We start from the raw sequence: 20,846 nt of genomic DNA, 5'->3' as shown, positions 1-20,846 counted from the left end.
ACGGAGTCAAGGACTGACAACAGAATATGGAATTGAAAGCACCTTAGAATTCAACTCATTCAACTCTGATCTGACTTGCTCAAAGTCACACGGCACCGTGGTGGCAAGGATACTACTATAACCCAGAGGTCCTCACTCAGCACAGCACTCTGTCCACCACTTCTTACTGCCTCGTAATCCAAGAAGCCAATAGGAACTGAAGAGGATTCAATAACCACGCTATCATTATTTCCCTCAGCCAAGTTTCTTTTCTTTTTTAAAATATATAATTGTATTGATTTCAGAGAGGGAGAGAAATCATCAATGGATGAGGGATAATCATTGATCAGCTGTCTCCTGCACTCCCCCTACTGGTGATAGAGCCTGCAACCTGGGCATGTGCCCTGTCTCCTGCACTCCCCTACTGGAATCGAACCCGGGACTCTTCAGTCTGAAGGCTGATGCTCTATCCACTGGGCAACACCAGCTAGGGCCCAAGTTTCTTTTCCGTTTCTATCTTTTCATTAAGGTAATTTTCCAATATCTACAAGTAGAGAGATGAGAATCATAAACCCCACGTACCCATCACAGCTTAAACAATTACCAACTTGTGGCCAGTCTTCTTTCATCTATATTCACTCCTTTTCCAGGGTTACTTTGAAACAACTTCTAGGTATAGTATTCTAATTTCTTTTAAGATATTAAATGCTCAAAGATATTATATAGCTGCAAATGCATCAGAGACCATTTTCTTTAGGAAGGTCTGTGGTATTTTTTATCTTATTTCACAGCTCTAAAATGAAAGGCCAGCTCTTACCTCAGGGCAGGCCAGTAAGACATGCTCTGTGACCCTGCACACACACTGACGATATTAGACTGTGGTGCAATGAGGAATTTTGATGAAGTGACTGTTTTGGACAATAAGCATGGAAAAAACTGAACTTAAATGAAGATATATTAACAAAATACCACTGATACTGGACACTTGTTTAAGTTGGGCTTAATTCTGGCCCGAGATTTAAAGTGAGCTTCCTCCATGAGTCCATCTGAAAGGTACCAAATGCTATAATTCTTAAGGTTTAAAAAGCCACAAAATAAACTAATGATAAAAAAAAACACACCTTGCATGCCAATGGGGTTATTACTCCCCCAGGACAGAGACTAGCCCTAAAGACATGATAGAAATATAATATTAAGCAATAAATAGAGCAATATTCTTCTTTTATACAGCCATTCAAATTTTACCCACAGAATACATTAAAAAAAAGACATTAAAAATTTTAAAGTTAACAGATAGGATCGTGCTACTGGAATGAAGTAGATAGATACACAATTGAGTCTGAGTGTGTGTGAGTGTGTGTGCATGGATTGGATACTAGCAGCTACAATGATAGCAAATAACATTTCTACTCCTAATTTTCCATTTTACTTCCCGCCTCCCTACACATCAGTTTTCATGTGAATTTACAACTATATATTCACAAGACTATCTAAGAAAGCCAAAAATGATTAGAAAAAGAAGGCAAGTCAGAATTCATAGTTGTTTCATCCTTAAATGAAATAATCTCACTTTAAATATGAATTAATTTTTTTCCAGAAAAAAAACCCCACAAGCCCCATTTTTTTTTTTTTTTTTTTACCTTTTGGCGAATTTAACAATTTATCTTCTCTTCTAACAAGGTTATGATATGCATACCTGCTGAGGTTTCTCTAAATTTGTCACTGGTCTTCTTTTTCCTCCATTTCCAAGGCTTAAAGATTTTACCGATGGTGGAGAGTTTCCCTTTCCTCTTGAAGGGAGGCGTTTGGGAGCCTGCTGCGGGGCCATCTGAGTTGGCTATGGAAGCTTTGTCCAGTCCGTCAACTGCATGAAGAAAAGCGAGTCAGAGGAAAGCTGTAATGCCAGTGTGAAGCACATCATCCATTCCTTCTTGCACCGTTAACAGCAAGCATGCCCACTTTAATTGGAATCTCAGATAAAGTCTACTCTGCCCATTTCCCAACTGGCTGAACTCCCCTGATATCAGTCAGTATAAATGAATCAGAAATCATAGTCCCCTTAGATCATCATTTTGTGGATACAGAGAAGCAGGAGGCTTACTTAATAGGTAGGGACAGACCAAGTATGGGTCTTTGAACCAGCTGAATCTATGTGCAACTACATCAACACAGTGTGCAAAATAGAGTATTCTAAATATTTCTGAAATAGGATGTTTCCCCATAGGCTAGTTTGGCATTCTCAGTAATGAATATTACAGTTACGGTTTCTCCTTCACAAAGTAAAATTGAGAGCCAAGAAGCTAAATTCTAATTTTCACAATGCTAAAACTATCTTTTGCTTCTATTACAAAAAAGTTTTCAACCTCAAAGAAAACAATAGGTATCACTACCAACAAGAAATGTGGAAAATGTGGCTACTTCGAGTGATAGAACATATCTTTATGTGCCTTGGTCATGTTATTAATCACAAGAAAGGTACAAAACCTAGGTCGCCTTGCACTATGTTCAAAGCAGAAGAAAGATAGTGATGACATCTTACCCCAACTATCAAAATTTAATGGCAAAAACTGGAATGAGCCCATATTGGATAATAGAATGTTATTTCTGCAGTGAAATAGCACTTAGCAATTTTTTAAAAAAGAGACCTTGATACACAGAACAACCTGAATGCATTTCAAAAACACTGTGCTGGGGAAAAAGCAACACGCAGAAAGTACATACTGTGTGGTTCTATTTATGTGAAGTTCTAAAGGAGACAAAATAAATTTATGGCCATTCCTCCCCTCCCCCCCCCCCAAAAAAAACAAAAAACAACAACAAAGAGGAAGGAAGGAAGGGAGGGAAGGAGGGAGGGAGGGAGAGGAGCAGAACAATAATCGCTTCTTGGGAGTGAGGCGGCAGTAAGAATTGAGAAGAGGTGTGAAGAACTTCTTGGGGTGATGGAAATGATCTCAATAAGGGATGGATTATACAAAACCCATGAGATGGTAATTATGATATTGTGCACGTCACTTTATGTAAAATTTACCTTTAAAAAACCCCATAAGTAATGAACAACATAAACTGATGAAAAAAAATAGAGCCAGAGAAAAAAATATATTTTTTAGATTATAATAGAAGTAATCCTGTTATTTGCAGATTTTTAATATTTCCTACAACTTTTATGATATCATACTATGTTACTACAGTTTTGGGATATTACTATACTCAAAATGCTTTTTTCTTGAAATTTTAATGTTTATTATATATAACATTATTAAATTTAAGATTGTTTTTCTTGAATAAAAAAATACATCAGTAGTGAAGTCCAATTAATAATATTGAAGCTGATGTGTTTATGGGTAAAGTGTACTGATGTCCACTAAAAATAATAAATGGATGGAAAGATGTAATGGACAAATACAGGGTGGGGCAAAAGTAGGTTTACAGTTGTTAGTACTCAAAACAGAGTTTATTCTTATTATTAAATAGTGGCCTGGTGCATGAAATTCGTGCATGGGGGTGTGTGTCGCTCAGCCTGGCCTGCACCCTCTCCAATCTGGGACCCCCTGTGGGATCGGGCCTAAACAGCAATTGGACGTCCCTCTTGCAATCTGGGGCTGCTGGCTCCTAACCACTCACCTGCCTGCCAGCCTGCTCGCCCCCAACTGCCCCCCTGCCAGCCTGCTTGCCCCCACCTGCCCCCCTGCTAGCCTGATCGCTCCCAACTGCCCCCCACTGCTGGCCTGCTCACCCCAACTGCCTCCCTCGCCAGCCTGATCACCCCCAACTGCCCTCCCCTCCTGGCCTGATCACCCCTAACTGCCTCTGCCTTGGCCCTGCCACCATGGCTTTGTTGGAAGGACGTCCGGAAGGTCTCCCAGTCTAATTAGCATATTACCCTTTTATTAGTATAGATTAACTAGAGGCCTGGTGCATGAAATTTGTGCGGGGGGGGGGGGTGTCCCCCTCAGCACAGCCTGCACCCTCTCCAATCCGGGACCCCTTGGGGGATCTCTGACTGCAGGTTTAGGCCCAATCCCTGGGGATCCCTCTCACAATTCTGGACTGCTGGCTCCTAATCGCTCACCTGCCTGCCTGCCTGGTCGCCCCTCACTTCCTCTGCATGCCGGCCTGATTGCCCCTAACTGCCCCCTGCTGCTGGCCATGTTGCCCCCAATTGCCCCCTCCCTGCTGGCCTGGTCACTCCTAACTGCCCCCCCCTACCTGGTCACCCCTTACTGCCCCCCCTGCCAGCCTGCTCACCCCCAACTGCCCCCCTCTGTCGGCCTGATTGCTGCTAACTGCCCCCCTCCTCTGCCGGCCTGGTCACCCCATGCAGCCTGCTTGTTCAGTCATTTGGTCGTCCCTCACTAACCCCTCTGCTGACCTGGTTGCCCCATGCAGCCTGCCTGTTCAGTCATTTGGTCGTCCCTCACTAACCCCCCTGCCGGCCTGGTTGTAGGCAGCCATCTTGTGAGGGTGTGAGGGTTAATTTGCACATCACCTCTTTATTATACAGGATTATTGTATCATTTTCCATATGAACAATTATAAACCTACTTTTGCCCCACCCTGTACACAATAAAGTAAAATTAGCAAAATGTTAAGTGTTGAATCTAGGTGGTGGATAGGTGTTAGTTAACTGTACAGTTGTTTCATTTTCGGAACATTTCATAACAAAATATTGAGAAAAACAAAACAATAAAACAAAAATGAAATGGCAAGGGCTTCTGCTTGCAGGAAGATGGAGCAGATTCATTTTTTTCCTATTCCTCCTGCTAAATACAGGTAAAAAACCCCAAGTGTCAGCTATAAAACCAACATAAGAAGACTCTGCAAGGTGAAAAGGAAGTAGACCAGCCTGGGACCTCAGGACCCAAGAAACAACATGGAAGTGAGATTCCTGGGTTTTCGTTCTTTCCTCGTGTACTAGTACACCAGACTTGTCGTTCAAGCAGTCACCAATGGTCTTAGACTAAAAAGGCCTCAAAAAGCCAAAGGAGCAGGAAAGGAACAGCCAAGACAGAAAACTTTTACACAATAACTGCTCTACTGCTCACCACAGAAGAAACTAAGACCATCCAGGCCAGCAAAGGCTGAATGGAGAGACTAGACTGCTACCCTCATGAACCTCGAAAGGGGAACTTGGACTTCCAACCATACTTGGCAGTAACGAGGTATCTCTTTTCCTCCTTTCACCCAATATTGAGGTAGTATCCAGCCACTGCCCAGGGGAAACACCATTCCCACCCACTGTGGTGTCAGTGGAGACCACGTGGGGATCTGAAAATCTCACTGTGCCCAACAATAACCAGGAGTTACCACCACCCCCATTTCTAACAACAGGTATCAACAGAGGACAAGTGAGGAACCTGGAATTTTCCCTCCACCTGGCAGTAATGAGGTAGCACCCCTTGCTTCATATGCTGGAGAGATGTCAGACAAAGCCAGTTTAAACAAAAGTGTCAATAAAATTTAGTCACATCACATAATACAAAAATATCTACGTTTCAATAAAAAAATTACTTGACAAACCAAGAAGCAGGAAAAGCTTAGACTGAATGAAAAAAAAAAAAGACAATTAGTACATGTCAATGTCTAAATCCTTAGGAGTACTCCTTTCAAACAAAAAAAGAATGATAAATCTCATTCTTCTCACTTGTGAAGTCTACTCTAATTTCAGGTAGAAATGTAAATTCTTCTGTGCATGGCTCCTAACCTATTTTGCCTTGCCCATGTTGGCCATAGTGCAATAGGGAGGGAGGGAGGGAGGGAGAGAGAGAGAGAGAGAGAGAGCGAGAGAGGGAGAGAAGACTGATTTTAAAGCTAAACCAGAGTGAAGAAGTAAAATCCTTATTTATTTCGCTTTCACTCCTGTCCAACTGCCTTCCTTAAACTAGGGGAAACCCAGGGAGGAACTAAGTGTATGGTATTTCTTTTTCACTGAGACTTTATGCTGAAGGGCTCAATTCTGAACAATTTAAATGTTGTGAAACATAAAAGGGCTGACTATTACAAACATGGGAAGTTTTCATCCCAAATTCACCTCTGTAGCTACAGACACACATCCTAGTTCTCATTTTCTCTCAACCCACATATCCAATTCTCTAATACTCCATAAAAATTCTGTTTTTCACTGGCCAGGTGGCTCAGTTGGTTGGAGGGTCATCCCATACAACAAAAGGTTGTGGGTTCGATTCCTGGTCAGGGCACATACCTAAGTTTCGGGTTCAATCCCGGGTTGAGGCACTTATGGAAGGTAACCAATTGATATTTTCCTCCCCTCCCCTCCCCTTCCCTCCCCTTCCCACCCCTCCCCTCCCCTCTCCTCTCCTCTCTCTCTCTCTCTCTCTCTGCCTTTCTTAAATCAATAAAAGCATATCCTCAGGTGAGGATTGAAATAAATTTTGCTTTGGACCTGAACAACTTAATAATAGTATATTTTTCTCCTGAAAACAAAAGTAAACAAACAAACAAAAAACACACAAAAATCAAATAATTCCCTAGATGCCAGATGGGGAGATTGAGTGAGGTAGTTGATAAGTGAGAAATGAAAGCCTTAATGCTAAATCCATCACTGTATAAGGAATTAACAGCCATTATCTTTCTTTATTATGCATTTGCAATTCTAGACTTTATCTGTACTCTGGAAACAGCCTGGGCCAGTGCCAATGACCACAGCAACACACTCACACATACTGTTTCCTGAGTGAATGAATCCCCCTGTAATTTTATAATTGGGCTATTATAGTAAACCACACTTGCAATTAGAAACCATGTGTTGGCAACGTTGGCTAAATTGCCATTGTACTTCTCTTACACCATGACCATGAAGGGGACTGTTACCTGCTTTGGAGTAGTATAAACGGGACATTAACTCTATTCTTTCCTGCAAACACCTAGGATACTGCCAGGGCCATAGATATTTCTATAATCTTTCTTTTTGATGAATTTACCATTACAATTAGTTTGAAACTTTCTAAAAATTTTTCACAAGTCTAGGGAATCTTGCATTACATGCAGACAAGAACAATTTGTCAGGTTAATTCCAGATGAAAGTCTACATTTCCTGATGGCTTTAAATGTTCATTTTTACCCACTTTCATGTTATCAAGAGTAATCCGTCATTCATCAGAACTTTCCTTTTCACACTTGAGATCAACACTTCAAAATATTTCAAATATCATTTAAATATTTAAAATAATTTGCATCCAGTCATTCATCATTCAAATGCAGTAATTTTATTTTTTAAATGTTTTTATTGATTTGAGGGAGGGAGGGTAAAAGAGGGAGAGAGATAGAAACATCAATGAGAGAGAAATATTGATCAGCTGGGGCCTACAACCCGGGCATATGCCCTGACCGGGAATTAAACCGGTGACCTCTTGGTGCATGGGTCAGTGTTCAACCACTGAGCACACCAGCTGAACTCAGATGCAACAACTTTAAATGACACAGCTCAGTCTATTTTCTCACTGAAATAAGCTCACACCCAACAAGACTTCCCTACACCACTAACTGCTAAAAATTCAGAGATTACGTGCAGGTTTTATTTTTCATTTAAACAGAAATTTATCACGTAAGTAGTTCCAGTGCAAATGTGACCATAGATGCCAAAACTAAAGAGGCTAGAGAATTACCACATAAAATGAAGTGTAGGTTTGGATAGTCTTCCCTCTGAGATCTGAGAACTGGCTGACATGGATTCTTACAAAAATTAAATCTAATAAAAGAGTTTGTAGAGTTTTTATAATATTCAGTAGTTATGTGACAATTTAGGTATTTATTTTAGATTTTTCTCAACACATAATTATTTCAGCCACTGAGGAAGTGAGATAAATGTGGCAGAGTGCTCCAGTTCACAAGTTTTTAGGTAAAAGATAATTTGGAAATTAAAAAAAAACAACTCAATAAAAGAATTCCTGGTACTGATTCTGTATAGACTGATAGCCACTTTGTACCATAGTAGGCAGCAAAAATTGTCTCACCATTCCTCCAGATATCCTTAAATATCTAAAGGTTAATGATAATATATTTTTTTGAAGCCCAATAGTAACAAAAACAATTAGAGAGAAATCATGTGGTTAAAAAATGCTTTGACAATACTCTGCTGTACTAAGTATATGCTTATAATAGTGCTCGTAGTGATTTTACTGTACTACAGAAAAATATACAGGTTAAAAGGGCATTGTATAAAAACACCTGACATTTTACAAATCAAGAACTTAAAGGAAGGAGGCCAAAAAAAAACCCCGAAAAACAAACAAAACAAAAAAAACAAACCCACACAAAAAAAAACAAGCAAAACAACCTTTATTTCCTTAAACTATTGTTTTTAGGCTATTTGTGCCTTTGTAATTTATTATGCTTACCTAATATTATCACTGCATTTTAATTTGTATTAGAGTTTTTGCTTCCATTATCATTCTGCCACTTGTCCCTTTAAAGGCGATCAAACACATGGCAAAGAAGCATTAGAGCAGTGCTTAGGAAAATATACCTCTATTTCCTATCCTACGTGAGTCTTCTCTCTAAACTGACACAGTGATGTAGGAAATTTGTTGTCATACACAGGGGCATATATACTAGAGGCCTGATGCACGAAAATTCATACAAGAGTAGGCCTTCCTTCACCCAGCTGGCTTCCCCCGGGCCGCCGGCAGGCACCCAGGGACCCCCTGGCTGGCTCCTGCCCCCCTCACCCTCCCGGCCCCCGGCTTTGTCAGGAAGGATGCCGGGAATGATGTCTGGTCTAATTAGCATATTACCCCTTATTATCATAGATTCTGGGCACAAAACCAAGTGGACAGAAAGGTCACAGTGAACTGATTCTATGAGCCATCACAGAAGAGACTGATGGCTTATAAGGAAGTCAGGTGGTTATCCTTGTCTTCTGTTGTCTGAAGGAGATGCTTACTCTCTTGCTAATAAGCATTTACATTGGGTTAGATCAAATTTCTTCCTTTTAGGGGGTAAGATGAATGACTAGTGAAACTTTATAGTTTCTTTCAAGTGACAGAAGAACAGAAATTGGCAAATTTGGAGGCAAGTTATAAGAACCGTCTTCCTCTGACAAGACCAAAATTCCTTCATTTAACTGTATTATAGCAACATTTCTCACATTCTATTCTTTTTCTTTAATTGCTTGTTTACATTCTGTTCTTTTTACTCTTGCTGTATTTTAAGATGATGGCTAAATAATTTAAAACATATTTTTAGCCATGACGTTTACTTTAATGCTGATTATTTTTTAAAGGAACTATCAGCTGATGAAAAGTAATTTTCCTCCGTGCTCAGGTCGTTTCTAACTCTAAAATTCTATTCTCAGATTTTTAGGCAGCAGTAGACACATTTATACATAGAAAGTTGAAAATTTCTCTAATTCCTTTCACTGGAGACTGCTATCAGAACCCAAGACTGAGTGCTTGTAGCACTCACAGGGGTACCATTGCTTCTAGGTCCTCTGAACAAACAGAGCTAGGAAATACATGTATGTATACATGTATGTACACATTCTATCTATCTATCATCTATCTATCTATCTATCTATCTATCTATCTATCTATCTATCTATCTATCTATCATCTATCATCTATCTCTTTGTTTATCTGGCCAAACAAAAGTTCACTGTGATGTCTCCACCTCTAATCCAGTACCACATGGCTCACTCTGGCTTCCCCTCTTGCTTATCTGTAACCTTCTTTCCAAGAGTGGGAACCCTGCTCCCAACATTCACTATCCATTTGTCCCATTCCAGTATATATGTATAGCAGTTTCTGAACTGCTAACTCATACCCCCATGTAATGACACATGTGCAAAGATAGGAGTTTGTAAGTTTGTTTTTTACCTTTTACCATAAATAGGTATCGTCTGTTATGAGCAGAGTACTGTGATGAGAACATTTTTCTTGGAATTACTTTAAAAGGTCAACCACCCTTGGTTTGTTCATGTTCGGGCCATTCCATTCTTGATTTCCACAGGAAAGGCTACTCATCTTTGTGGTCCCAGTTCAGGTCTCCCTCTCCCTGAGAAATGTTCCCGAGCCCCCCACTCAGCGTTACTGCTCTCTTCTGGGATGCTCTGCTTTCGCCTTTGCTCCAGCCTTGCCCCTGGGCTGGCATCACTGACACCATCATGTTTGCTTCCCCCGCCTATGCTGTGAGCTCTGTAAGAATCCTGTCTGTGATCTCCCTGGGTCTTACAGGATGAGTCACAGCACCGAGTTAAAGCAGGGGATGAGGGGCCCATCTCTGGAGCAGACAGACCTGATATCTGGTCCAGGCTCTGCCCCCTACTTGGCATGTCACTTGAGGAAGATATTTACTCTTTACTCAGTTATATAATTTAACCAACAAATATTTATTTCCTCTTTCTCTATAAGAATACACACACACCGCCCTAACCGGTTTGGCTCAGTGGCTAGAGCGTCGGCTTGTGGACTCAAGGGTCCCAGGTTTGATTCCAGTCAAGGGCATGTACCTTGGTTGCGGGCACATAACCAGTAGGGAGTGTGCAGGAGGCAGCTGATCAATGCTTCTCTCATTCTTGTTTCTAACTCTCTATCCCTCTCTGTGAAAAAATCAATAAAATATATTTTTTTTAAAAAAAGAAAAGAATACACACACACACACACACACACACTGTCCATATCAAGGTCTAGTTTATTTCCAGGCCCATCCTTCTGCTTCTTTCCATCCTATCCATTCCCCCAAATAACCACTGTTACAACTTCCATCACTGCTAACTTCTTTTTTGTGTTCTTGAACTTCAACTTAGTGTAACTATACAGCAATTCTTTTATGTTTGTCTTCTCTCACTGAATGCTATGTATTTGAGATTCATCTCAATACACGCATGTTTCAAAGCGCAGCTACCTAGTTACAAAATGAGAAATATGCTATCTTAGCAAGACCCCAGATGACAGAGTATTTGAAAACGGTGAGCTTTATAGGCACCTCTTCTTCTTAGAAAGGCTATCATTACCACTTTCTTCACCTGAAAAATGTAAATAATATCTCCTTTCCCTTACTAGGTTTCTGGGAGAGCTAATCTACCTTTCTGTCATCTTTTGTGGTTGCCCTGAAGCCATGCTAAATTAGAAGCAAGATTAAAGGTGGATACGTCAGTTAGAAAAAGCTAAGAACCATATGATTTCACTCATATGTGGGATATAAAACTGAAACTCATGAACATAAACAGCAGTGTGGTGGTTGCCCAGAGGGAAGGGGGTCCTAATATATGGTGACAGAAGATTTGACTATAGATGCAAATATACAGATCTTGTAACATAGAAACACACACCTGAAACCTATATCATTATGTTGACCAATGCCATCTCAATAAATTTAATTTAAAAAATAATAAAATAAAGGTGAAGTTTATTTTCTGTAGTTTTATGTTTATGCTTACTCTGCATAATAAAACAGGCAGCCATTCAGAGAAATGCAACCCACAGAAACATTGAGTACCATATTATCATTTATAGGAACAATAATCGTGTTTAATAGTTCTACATTATTCCATATATATACATTAAAGCCCTATATATGAGGAAACTGAGACTTAAGAAAGCTTTGTGGCTTCCCAAATAATTAACCTGTGGTAGAGACATAGGCTAGGTCATCTGATCTTGATCAAGCCCCCCACCCCCCTGATCTATAAGGCTGTCCTCATGGGAATATGAGAGCTGAACTCATGGTGAACCAGTAACACCTCCTAGTAACTCTAAAAGAGCAGTAAGATTCTGTTTGTAGAACAAAAAGCAAAGAAGATATTACACAATCAGGAGAGGCAATAAATCTCAGTGAATGTTCTGGGTTTTGACCATCCAATTGGGATGGTTAACTGTTAGCCAGAAGAGAGCTGAGTACCAGACCCAACTCTGCTACTTAACTAGCCCTGTGACCTTGAGCAAGGATCCTAATATTTCATTGCTGAAATTAGGTTAAATGATCTCTAAGCTCATTTCCAACTTTAAAAATTCTATGATTCTCATATTTGTGCTAAGTATATCAATCTTTTAGGACACATTCAGATCTATTCCAAGTGCTTTACAAATACTACCTCATTAATTGTCACTACAACCCGATGAAGTATGTGCTATTAGTATTTCCATTTTGTAAATGAGGAAACAAGCCCAGAGAGGCCAAGCAACTTGCCCAAGGTCACGGATGGTAGATGGGATTTAACCTCAACAGCTTGCCTCTGGAGTGTCCTTTGTATAAAATGGGTCAGAGGGTCATGGGTGGGAATAAGGCTCTATTTTTAGAGAAGGCAAGAATAATAATCCTAATGAATAACAATCTAATTCCACCCCCCACCACTTCCTTGGACTAATCCAGGAGCTGGGGCAGGTACTGCTTTGCTCTCTAAAACTATGCCCAGTGTCACCACAGTTAAGTTCATGCTGGATGCAGGCAGAATGCCCACCTCACTTATATTGCCTACAGTCATTTGATTGCACAGAATCCTTATGTACCGTAGCATTAATTTTAGAAATTTGATACCATCAGTTTTTTAACTTGCTTTTCTAACGGAGGGAGCCATTATTTTTAAACTCCCACAGGGAAAAGCTACTAAAGACTTCCATCTGCCTGCAAGCCCTCACCAAGAATTTCGGAGTTTTGACTTGCGGCTGATCGGCCTCAGAATGAGGGTGTGTTTGTGCAGCTGTGTGACATCTTGATGCACTGATATGAGCAACATCCCCTAGACTTGCTGCAGGACATTTAACAGAGTAAATAATGCCACCCCCGAGTTGGGGTTTAAAGAAACTCTGAGTGGGAAAGGGTTACTTTGCAAATGGAAAATCAATTTTAATGTAAACAAAAGCATCTTCAGTTTTGAGTAGCAATGTTACTACTGCAAGCAAAGGGCTCTATGAACAGATAGGATGGCTGTGCTTAATTAAGAATGGCAAGAAGTCTGCTACACAGATGAAAAACAAGAAAGGACCTTCCTTCCCTTCCCTAGCCATCTACAACAACTCCAAAAGTCTAAGGAGGGAGCAGGTCTTGGTGTGTGGAGGGTGTGCTGTGATTATGAAAAGGAAGAAAAAGTCGATACATCTCCAGTGGACAAACTATTAAGTGAGAGAGAATTTTACCTCCTCTGTTACCGCCACTCGGTTTATGTTGAGCATGCACCTGGGGGTGAAATTTTAGGGGAGAAGCTGGCAGACCTTATATAGAAATTGTAAAATAGAACCAAATGCAATTTCATGACTTTTAAGTAAGCGGCTAAATTCTGCTTCAGGCAAAATTATTGAAAATTTCCCATAGAGGATAAATGTAACGGAAGTATCGTTAAAATAACCCGTTAGACCTGGACCGATATCCTCAGGTCAACAGGTTGGTGCATAAGTAAGGGCCCTCAGAGTCAGCATATAACGTGACGAACCCTGTCTCTACTCCAACAGTCCCCTGGCAGTCACACCAAGTTCCCAAACGCTGGCATTTGTGAAGAGACTGGTGGCCACATGTAGAATTCTGGAATCTCTTCCCACAGCAGAAATGAAACCTACAGGCTTTTACAATGGAAGGCAGGATGCTGGGAGGAGAATTTATGTCAATTAGTCATAAAGAGTCCCCAAGGCACCCAGATTTATATCCTTGTCCTTCAGTTAAGAGGTGACTGTGACCAGGCAGGCATCTGAGCTTGGACAGGAACAGTGAAAATGGATTGGAAATGATGAATGGGCCCCAGGGACACTGAGGGGGAAGTAAGGAAACAGATGAACTACCTAGAAGTCACAGAAAACTCCAGGGCTAAACTCTCTGGACACATGGTAGGATGTCGAGACGAGAAGATGACATGGAAGAAAGACTAGGGCTTGTGCAGGTGGCGTGAGCTCCAGCAGCTGGCAGGACGTGCCGTGAAAGGTGTTCAGCGGATAGTGAGAAATACAGGACTGGCAGGTGAGGACCAAAGGTAAACTCTTAGAGAAGGATTGCATTTAGGAGGCAGCAGGCTTCATGCAGTAAAGAACCCTGGACTTCTTTTGTTCTCAGAATCATCAAGGAAAGTATTTTGTTTATTTACTTGTTTTAAATTCAAGAGTGTGGGGGACACTGAAGCAGGTTTATGGGCTGAGGGGAAAGAGCCTGGAGGGAGGAGAGAGTGAAGATGCAAGAGGGAACAGACTAGCACATGAGGACTGAATTCCCCCAGGATAACACCAAGACCTGGGGTGGAGAAGGACAGCCTGGACATCTGGTGATTATAAGGAATGGCCAAGAAGTCAGGAGGTGAGCACAGCAGCTCGATGTGAAGAGAAACTCAGCAGGATGGCTCGTACTTTAAATGAGAATATATGCAGTATGGAAGCAGAATGGGCAGGAGTGGATCAAATGTCAATGGTGAGGCGTGGAGAACAGAGTTCCCATATAGACAGTTACTGAGAAGAACTACCAAGGAAAGGTGGGTTTCAGACAATATGAGGAAGAGGATCAAGGAGAAGTCCAAAAAAGATGAGGATGTAGAAAAAAAATGTGCTTATTGTGAAATACAATCATTGATTCATAATTTATTTCTAGAGCAACTCTTATAAACAAGATAATGCCCTGGGGCTACAATAGTGAGCAAAAAGGGATTGGATCTCTGTCCTGAGGAGGCTTACAGTATATGAGGCTTAAGTGACCATTACCATTCAAGCACCCGTCTATTCCAGTGTAGAAGTACTGCATGTCGGGAGCCCAGGGCATGTGGGCGACTGGAGGGGCTCACACTGTGACATCTGAGCATTAGTTCTGATGACAGGCAAGGCATAAAATAGTACCCAAGTTCTAAGGTCAAGTTCAGGGGGAAATTATTGCGGGTTAGAGACAGTCTACTTTCCTAATGTTGCCTAAAAGGTGAAAATATCCTATACAAATTAAGCAGGAAACCATTTAAAAATCAGTAAAAAGCAAAGGACTAACATTCCTTAGTTTACACATCTAATGTGTGTGTGTGTCTGTGTGTGTGTGTGTGTGTGAGAGAGAGAGAGAGAGAGAGGGAGAGAGAGAGAGAGAGAGAAAGGGAGAGAGAGAAACAATTCCATTCGTTGCTTTCTTAAAAACTAATTTTATAGTAATGATGCCTTTAGGGTTGATTTTGATTTTTTTCTCCAATGTAGTCACTGAGGATATTCCACTTGCAAGATGTTCTATTTTTGTTTCGTTCTTTCCAATAACATGTGTGTGAAGCAAGCATTCCAGGGAACGAGTTGTACCAGCAGGACTTGGGTATAACACCGCACGGAAAGCCTCGGAATCCAATTAGGCCACCACCAGGCCAAACAGCCTGTTCCAAAATTCTTTTCTGATATAATTTTTATGAAGAGTTTCAACACTGGCCTGAAGGAATGTTGAGTGCGGACTAGAATGAAGGAACAAAAGCCCATAGCTGAACTTTGGAAGGAGCTAGCTGCAGTGCACCCGGCTTTTCCAGAAGCCATAAAGATCATTGTTGTTGCTAGTGAGTTGCAGGGGGGTGGGGGGGGATGCCTCTTTGGGGAGCAAGTATGAGAAGAAAAAGTACGTAACAGTCTTCCCTTCTAGATCAGGAATCCCGTGAGGACAGGGACCAGAGGGTTTGGTGCTCCGTGGGTGGTGCCCCCACCCTGTACCTAGGCCACAGAAGGTACTTAGCATATATTTACAAAATGAATAACTAAATCATGGGCAAATGTTTGGCAATAATGTACAAGGCCTGGCCTAACTAGGCTATGGTTTATTTTAGCTTGAGATTTTTCACACAGAGGAAATTGTTTCCTACAGTGCCTTCCTGTAGAATTCCAAATATTTTGAAAGATAATATAACAAACACTAAAGTTTGAAACGGAGAAAATATCAAAGCCAGCAGGAAGGATGATTAACACTCTTAAGAATGGGACAGCCATTTTAGACAAATTTTCCAGGTGAACAAAGACTTAAACGCTGTTTATTATGTAATTTTAAAAAGACAATTAATCAAAGACAAATAACTGAAAACCGGCTGAAATAGTTTATCTGTGAAATAATCTTTTAAGACCTTTCTATTTTCACACAGCGATGAATGGTGAAAATTAATTTTTTCACGAACTACCCCTCTACACACACCACGCTGACATTTCCTTCTTCCTTCTCTAAACATTTCAAACACATTAGGCATCTCAGATTTTTCTTCAGTTCTCGTAAGGGAAGCAAAAAAAAAGATGATGAACACTTACGTTTGCTCTATATTAAAACTCCCAGAGAAGAAAATGTTTTGTTTTATTTAATTCTTTAGCTTATTTGGCACTCTGGGAGCACTGTGTATACTTAAAAAAAAAAAAAAAGAATTAGTCATTTTAAGTAAACACAGACCTTTCTGTGAGTACTACAGAAGAAAAACATTATGTTTGGGGTTAGAAAGACTTGAATAATCTCTTCCTCCACATCCTAGCTGGTAACCTTGGGCAAGTTATACAACTTTTCCTCGTCCACAGAATGGGATGATACAGTCAACCCCTTGGCTTGCTGCTAGGCTTAGCAGAGTTAACACATGGAAAGGGCCATGCTGCCTCAGCAATATTCCAAGGAGGTCAACTCCTCCCCCTACTTCGGCTCCTCCTGCCTACCTAAGCAAGTAGAAAGGGTGCCATGAAAAGGTTTTGAGGGGGAATAAATGATAAAAGTGGATTCTTTATGATCTGGAGCAACTGGGGCAGTAAAGTTTTTGGGGAAGAGATTTTCCTGGTCTTCTAGAGGTCGCCAGGAAAACACTCCCCCCACCCCCACCCCCCACCAGACTCCTGCACAGAGACACCTGCATTCTCCTTTGGTCTCGAGACAACGGTTGGGAGGCGCTGAGACCCACTAACATTCCAGGGAAATCACCATTATCCTGCCGCAGAAATGCCCATGTCCAAGGACAGAAACAAAGCAAGAAGGTGGACATCACCTACAAGAAAGGGCGAGAGTAGCTAGAACTGAACTTGACTCTATTTTCTACCAGCTGGGAAGTTGCATAATTTCTTATTATACGTTACCTGTTAAAAAAGACAAAAACAAAAACACTAAAAGAAACCCCATAAACAAACCACCATTTTATTCAAAAGACTGGTTGCTTACTTAGTTAATACAACATTCAGTGAATCATGTTGAAAATAGTTATGGAACTTTCTCCACTTAGTTGGGCTAATAAGTTTTGTTGCTTTTGGTTTTTTTTCGAAAGTCCTGTACTATAAGCTGTGACGCTATAGCTGCCAAATACAGGAAGTTGCATTTACTCCTGTTTCCAAACACGCCTAATGTCCAAATCTAAAGAGAGAAGAAAAGTTGTTTCATGATTCTATTAACCTCAGAACCTCACATCCTTGGCAGTTCAGGTCACCTTTAAATGCAACAGAAATACCAAAGTCCTGAGGACGTTTCTGTACTGAGAACTGTTAGCCACTGGACTGGCCAAGACATCATTCTAAAGGATGCCTCTGTTTATTTTGCACCCTTTCCGGTTCAAGACCTAACAGGAACCTTGGGCTCTTTCTCTCTTTGCCCCTAGAACTGAAGTACCCAGTAATAAAAACAAGGTTGGCCTGGCACTGCAAACTCACAAAGAATTAATAGTTAAATCCTTATTGGTCATTTCCACTTATATAGTCAAGACTTCATGTTTAGGCTTTAGGATACTGAATGTTGAATCTGAAATATCAGAATCTTGGATCCAGGCGAAGCATTCTCACTTTGAAGAACACTAATGTTCTGTGACTTTTAACCTTCCCTGGATTGAGTGTTCAGCAGATTCTAACCTGCAGAGTGCTTTAAAGAATTAAAGTGACAGTCACTATTAATCCTACCAGACCTGAGGCCCTGAACCTAACTGTCCCCTATACCTGGGCTCCTGAGCATTAAAGAGAAAAAACCAACATGATATAGAAAAATGTTAGTTACATGCAAACAAGTGGTTAGAATAGATGGAACTTGGAGACATTGTAGAAAATTGGTCTACCTTTCATCTAGCACCAATATTCCACCTTTGTGTGGAAATTACTGAAAAATCGGTACAGCGGTCTGGTAGGGTTAATGGCTAAGTGTTCCTGCACACCCCCAACACACACCCCATCATTATTTTGGATTCAGAACAGGGCCCCCAAAATTTGGGTCTTGCATGCAGCTCTTGGGACATGTTTGTTTGTTTGTTTTAATCTCAGCCATCTCTAGTCTAACGTCTAGGAAATTTCTGGCCCCAAAAAGTCTTAAAAACTTTAATCATTTCTAAGGTTACTGAAGACTTGTAAATCCTAAGGGAAGTTCTAGGAATGCTAGATCCTGATGCACCCCAGTCTGGGGTGCTTAAATGGCTTGAGGAACCTGTTCCACTTAAATTAAGGAATTTTGAACCTAAAGATGGTGGAGGTGCTTTTGAAGCACGATCTTCATGTCTTGTGACAAGATGAGCAAGTCTACCCACACTGTCCATTCCGGTGAAGAGTTTCCTGAGAAACTTAAAGAGAGATCGGAAGCCTCCATCGAAAGCCTGCTAGGTGTTTCGCAATGTGTATGGGATCTAATACAAATGTATTTAGTCACACGTGAGTCCTCCTGGAATTACCAACCTGACTCCATGAGGCTGCTGCATTTCCTGGCAAGAACATTCTTGTTTTGGCTTTACTTTGACAGGTGTTTAAACACCATCTTTCTTTAGCATCCTTACTCATTTTCTTTCTTAATTTAGCAGCTCTTTGTGAAGCGACATGCCACTCTGCTGGAGCGCAAACACATCTAAGACGATGAAAGCACACAGAGTAAGAAAAATCAAACACAGAAAGAAAAATATAGATGGAGTGACATCTGGGAACAAAACATTTCTCTAAACAGAGTGCCTCTCATTCAGGGACCTCAAAGAAGCCCTAACCCCAGCCAGGTGGCACACAGTAGCTGAACACGCTGGGATCAGACTCTTGATAGGCATTTTTTGGTCTTTCTCAGCATTAAGCAATTCATTTGGTGCTCCAACCACAAGATTATTATTTTTTGCACAGCTATGGCAGAAATATCATGTTCACATAGAACATTTTCAAATTTTACCCCTTATACTCTTTATATCCTATGCTTCACTTCCTAAGTGGCACTGTCTAGTGACATTGGTTGATTCCCATCCAATCACCTTCGTTGCTTTCTCTTACTCAAGTCATAACTTCTAAACATGTGGCACTGTTGGGGGTGAGCAAGGAAGAGGTTGTAATCTATTTAAGAAATGGAATTGAAAGTCTGGCCAGTGTGGTTCAGTGGTTGAGCATAGACCCATGAACCAGGAGGCCATGGTTTGATTCCCGGTCAGGACACATGCCCTAGTTGCAGGCTCGACCCCCAGTAGTGGGTATGCAGGAGGCAGCCCATCGACAATTCTCTCTCATCACTGATGCTTCAATCTCTTTCTGCCTCTCACTTTCCTCTCCAAAATCAATAAAAAACATACTAAAAAAAGAAAAAAGAAATGGAATTAAGGAAACCGGAAAAAAGACAGTGGACCCAATGTGCTTATGGGCCATTGTGAATGGGTCCTGATTTGTTCACTTGTTTTAAGGACATGGTCATGGGCCAAATTGTGTCCCTCAAAATTCATATTGTGATGTCTCAACCCCCAAGTGCCTCAGAATGTGACTGTATTTGAATATAAGACCTTTAAAGCAGGGATGAGGGTAAAACGAGATCATATGGGTGGGCACTAAGCCAATGTGACTGGCGTTCTTATCAGAAGAGAAAGTGCAGACATGGACATGTGCACGTACAGAGGAAAGGCCGTGTGAGGACACAGGGAGAAGGCGGTAATCTGCGGGCCCGGGACAGAGGGCTCAGAGAACCAATCCTGATCCTGGACCTCTGAGTCCTACGTTCCTGGACTCTAGACTGTGAGAACAGAAGTGTCTGCTGTTTGTGGTACCCAGTCTGTGGTACTCTGCTATGGTTAACTAGTACTAGCCGACTAATATAGACATCTACTGCTGTCCCTAAAGCTATTATTCACCCACTGAAGGGAGAGTGGAAAGGTCACAGGCTTTCACCTCAACACTACCCCATGCACCTAAAAGAGGGAAAAAGAAAGGTTTTTTAAAAGCTTCTGTTATGATTACTTTATAATGGCTTATAAAAAAATCATCATTTGAAAAATGAGCCTGTGTGTTTTCTGACATTCTGTGGCTGGATAAGTAAAGGGGATTGGTTTTTACAGAATGCAGCTCTCGATTCTCTTTTAAAATCTCAAGTTTGATTTTATCCTTTTTATGTTTTTCATGAATAAATTGGCAGCCAAGGACTTTCCAAGCGACAGAGCGCCAACTGCGCACATATGTGTACAATGCCGCTTTAGGAGACTTTGGGAAAATGGAACACCGCTCGGTTAGGCCCACAGAAACATTCGACATGAGCTTAGTTAACTCATTTTGGCTTATTCCACGTTTCCATCCTCAGGCAGCTCCTCTAAAGACAGCTGGGCGGTCCAACAAGTAAACTTCACAGATAGAGAAGACATTTTAAAAAGAGCAAAATCCCTTCAAAGAGAGGAAACTGACAATAGCAACTCTGACTCAACCTCTCAGGTGGGGGGCTACCCAGGTTGTCAGAAACATTCTCATCTGGAAGGAAGGTCCCAGGCGAGGCTCAGCAGGCCCCTCCGAACACCCTGGGCAAACGGTAGCCTTCCGGGGAGGGGGGACGCTGAGCAACCCTCAGAAAACCCTTTGAAGAGATCTCAATAAGACTGAGTGGAATGTACCTCACCCTGGGCTGCGTATGCAGAAAGGCACAACATTCAAAGGAAAGAGCCTGAAGTCTAACGGAGGCGAAAATAAAAAGCCAAATACTGTCCAAAAAGGAACATATGAAAAGAATTTTTAAATAAATGATTGCTTCCTTTTGGAGTGTTCAGAATTTGCTACCCACAT

At 41.2% G+C, this 20,846-nt stretch overlaps 1 protein-coding gene across 6 annotated transcripts in view; it reads right to left on the bottom strand.

The window, feature by feature from the left end:
* Positions 1 to 20,846, bottom strand: part of PHACTR2 (phosphatase and actin regulator 2) — a 237,796-nt gene that overhangs the window by 85,067 nt on the left and 131,883 nt on the right. For all 6 annotated transcript variants that reach the window (XM_036316601.1, XM_036316602.1, XM_036316605.1 and 3 more), the window contains exon 2: positions 1,676 to 1,843. In XM_036316601.1, coding sequence (XP_036172494.1) covers positions 1,676 to 1,843 — 168 coding nt within the window. The remainder of the gene's footprint in view (positions 1 to 1,675; positions 1,844 to 20,846) is intronic.

This window comes from Myotis myotis, unplaced genomic scaffold (assembly GCF_014108235.1).
Source record: "Myotis myotis isolate mMyoMyo1 unplaced genomic scaffold, mMyoMyo1.p scaffold_m19_p_7, whole genome shotgun sequence".
Classification (NCBI taxonomy): Eukaryota; Metazoa; Chordata; class Mammalia; order Chiroptera; family Vespertilionidae; genus Myotis; species Myotis myotis.
The sequence above is the reverse complement of the archived record's forward strand: the minus strand, read 5'-3'. Positions and strand labels throughout refer to the sequence as shown.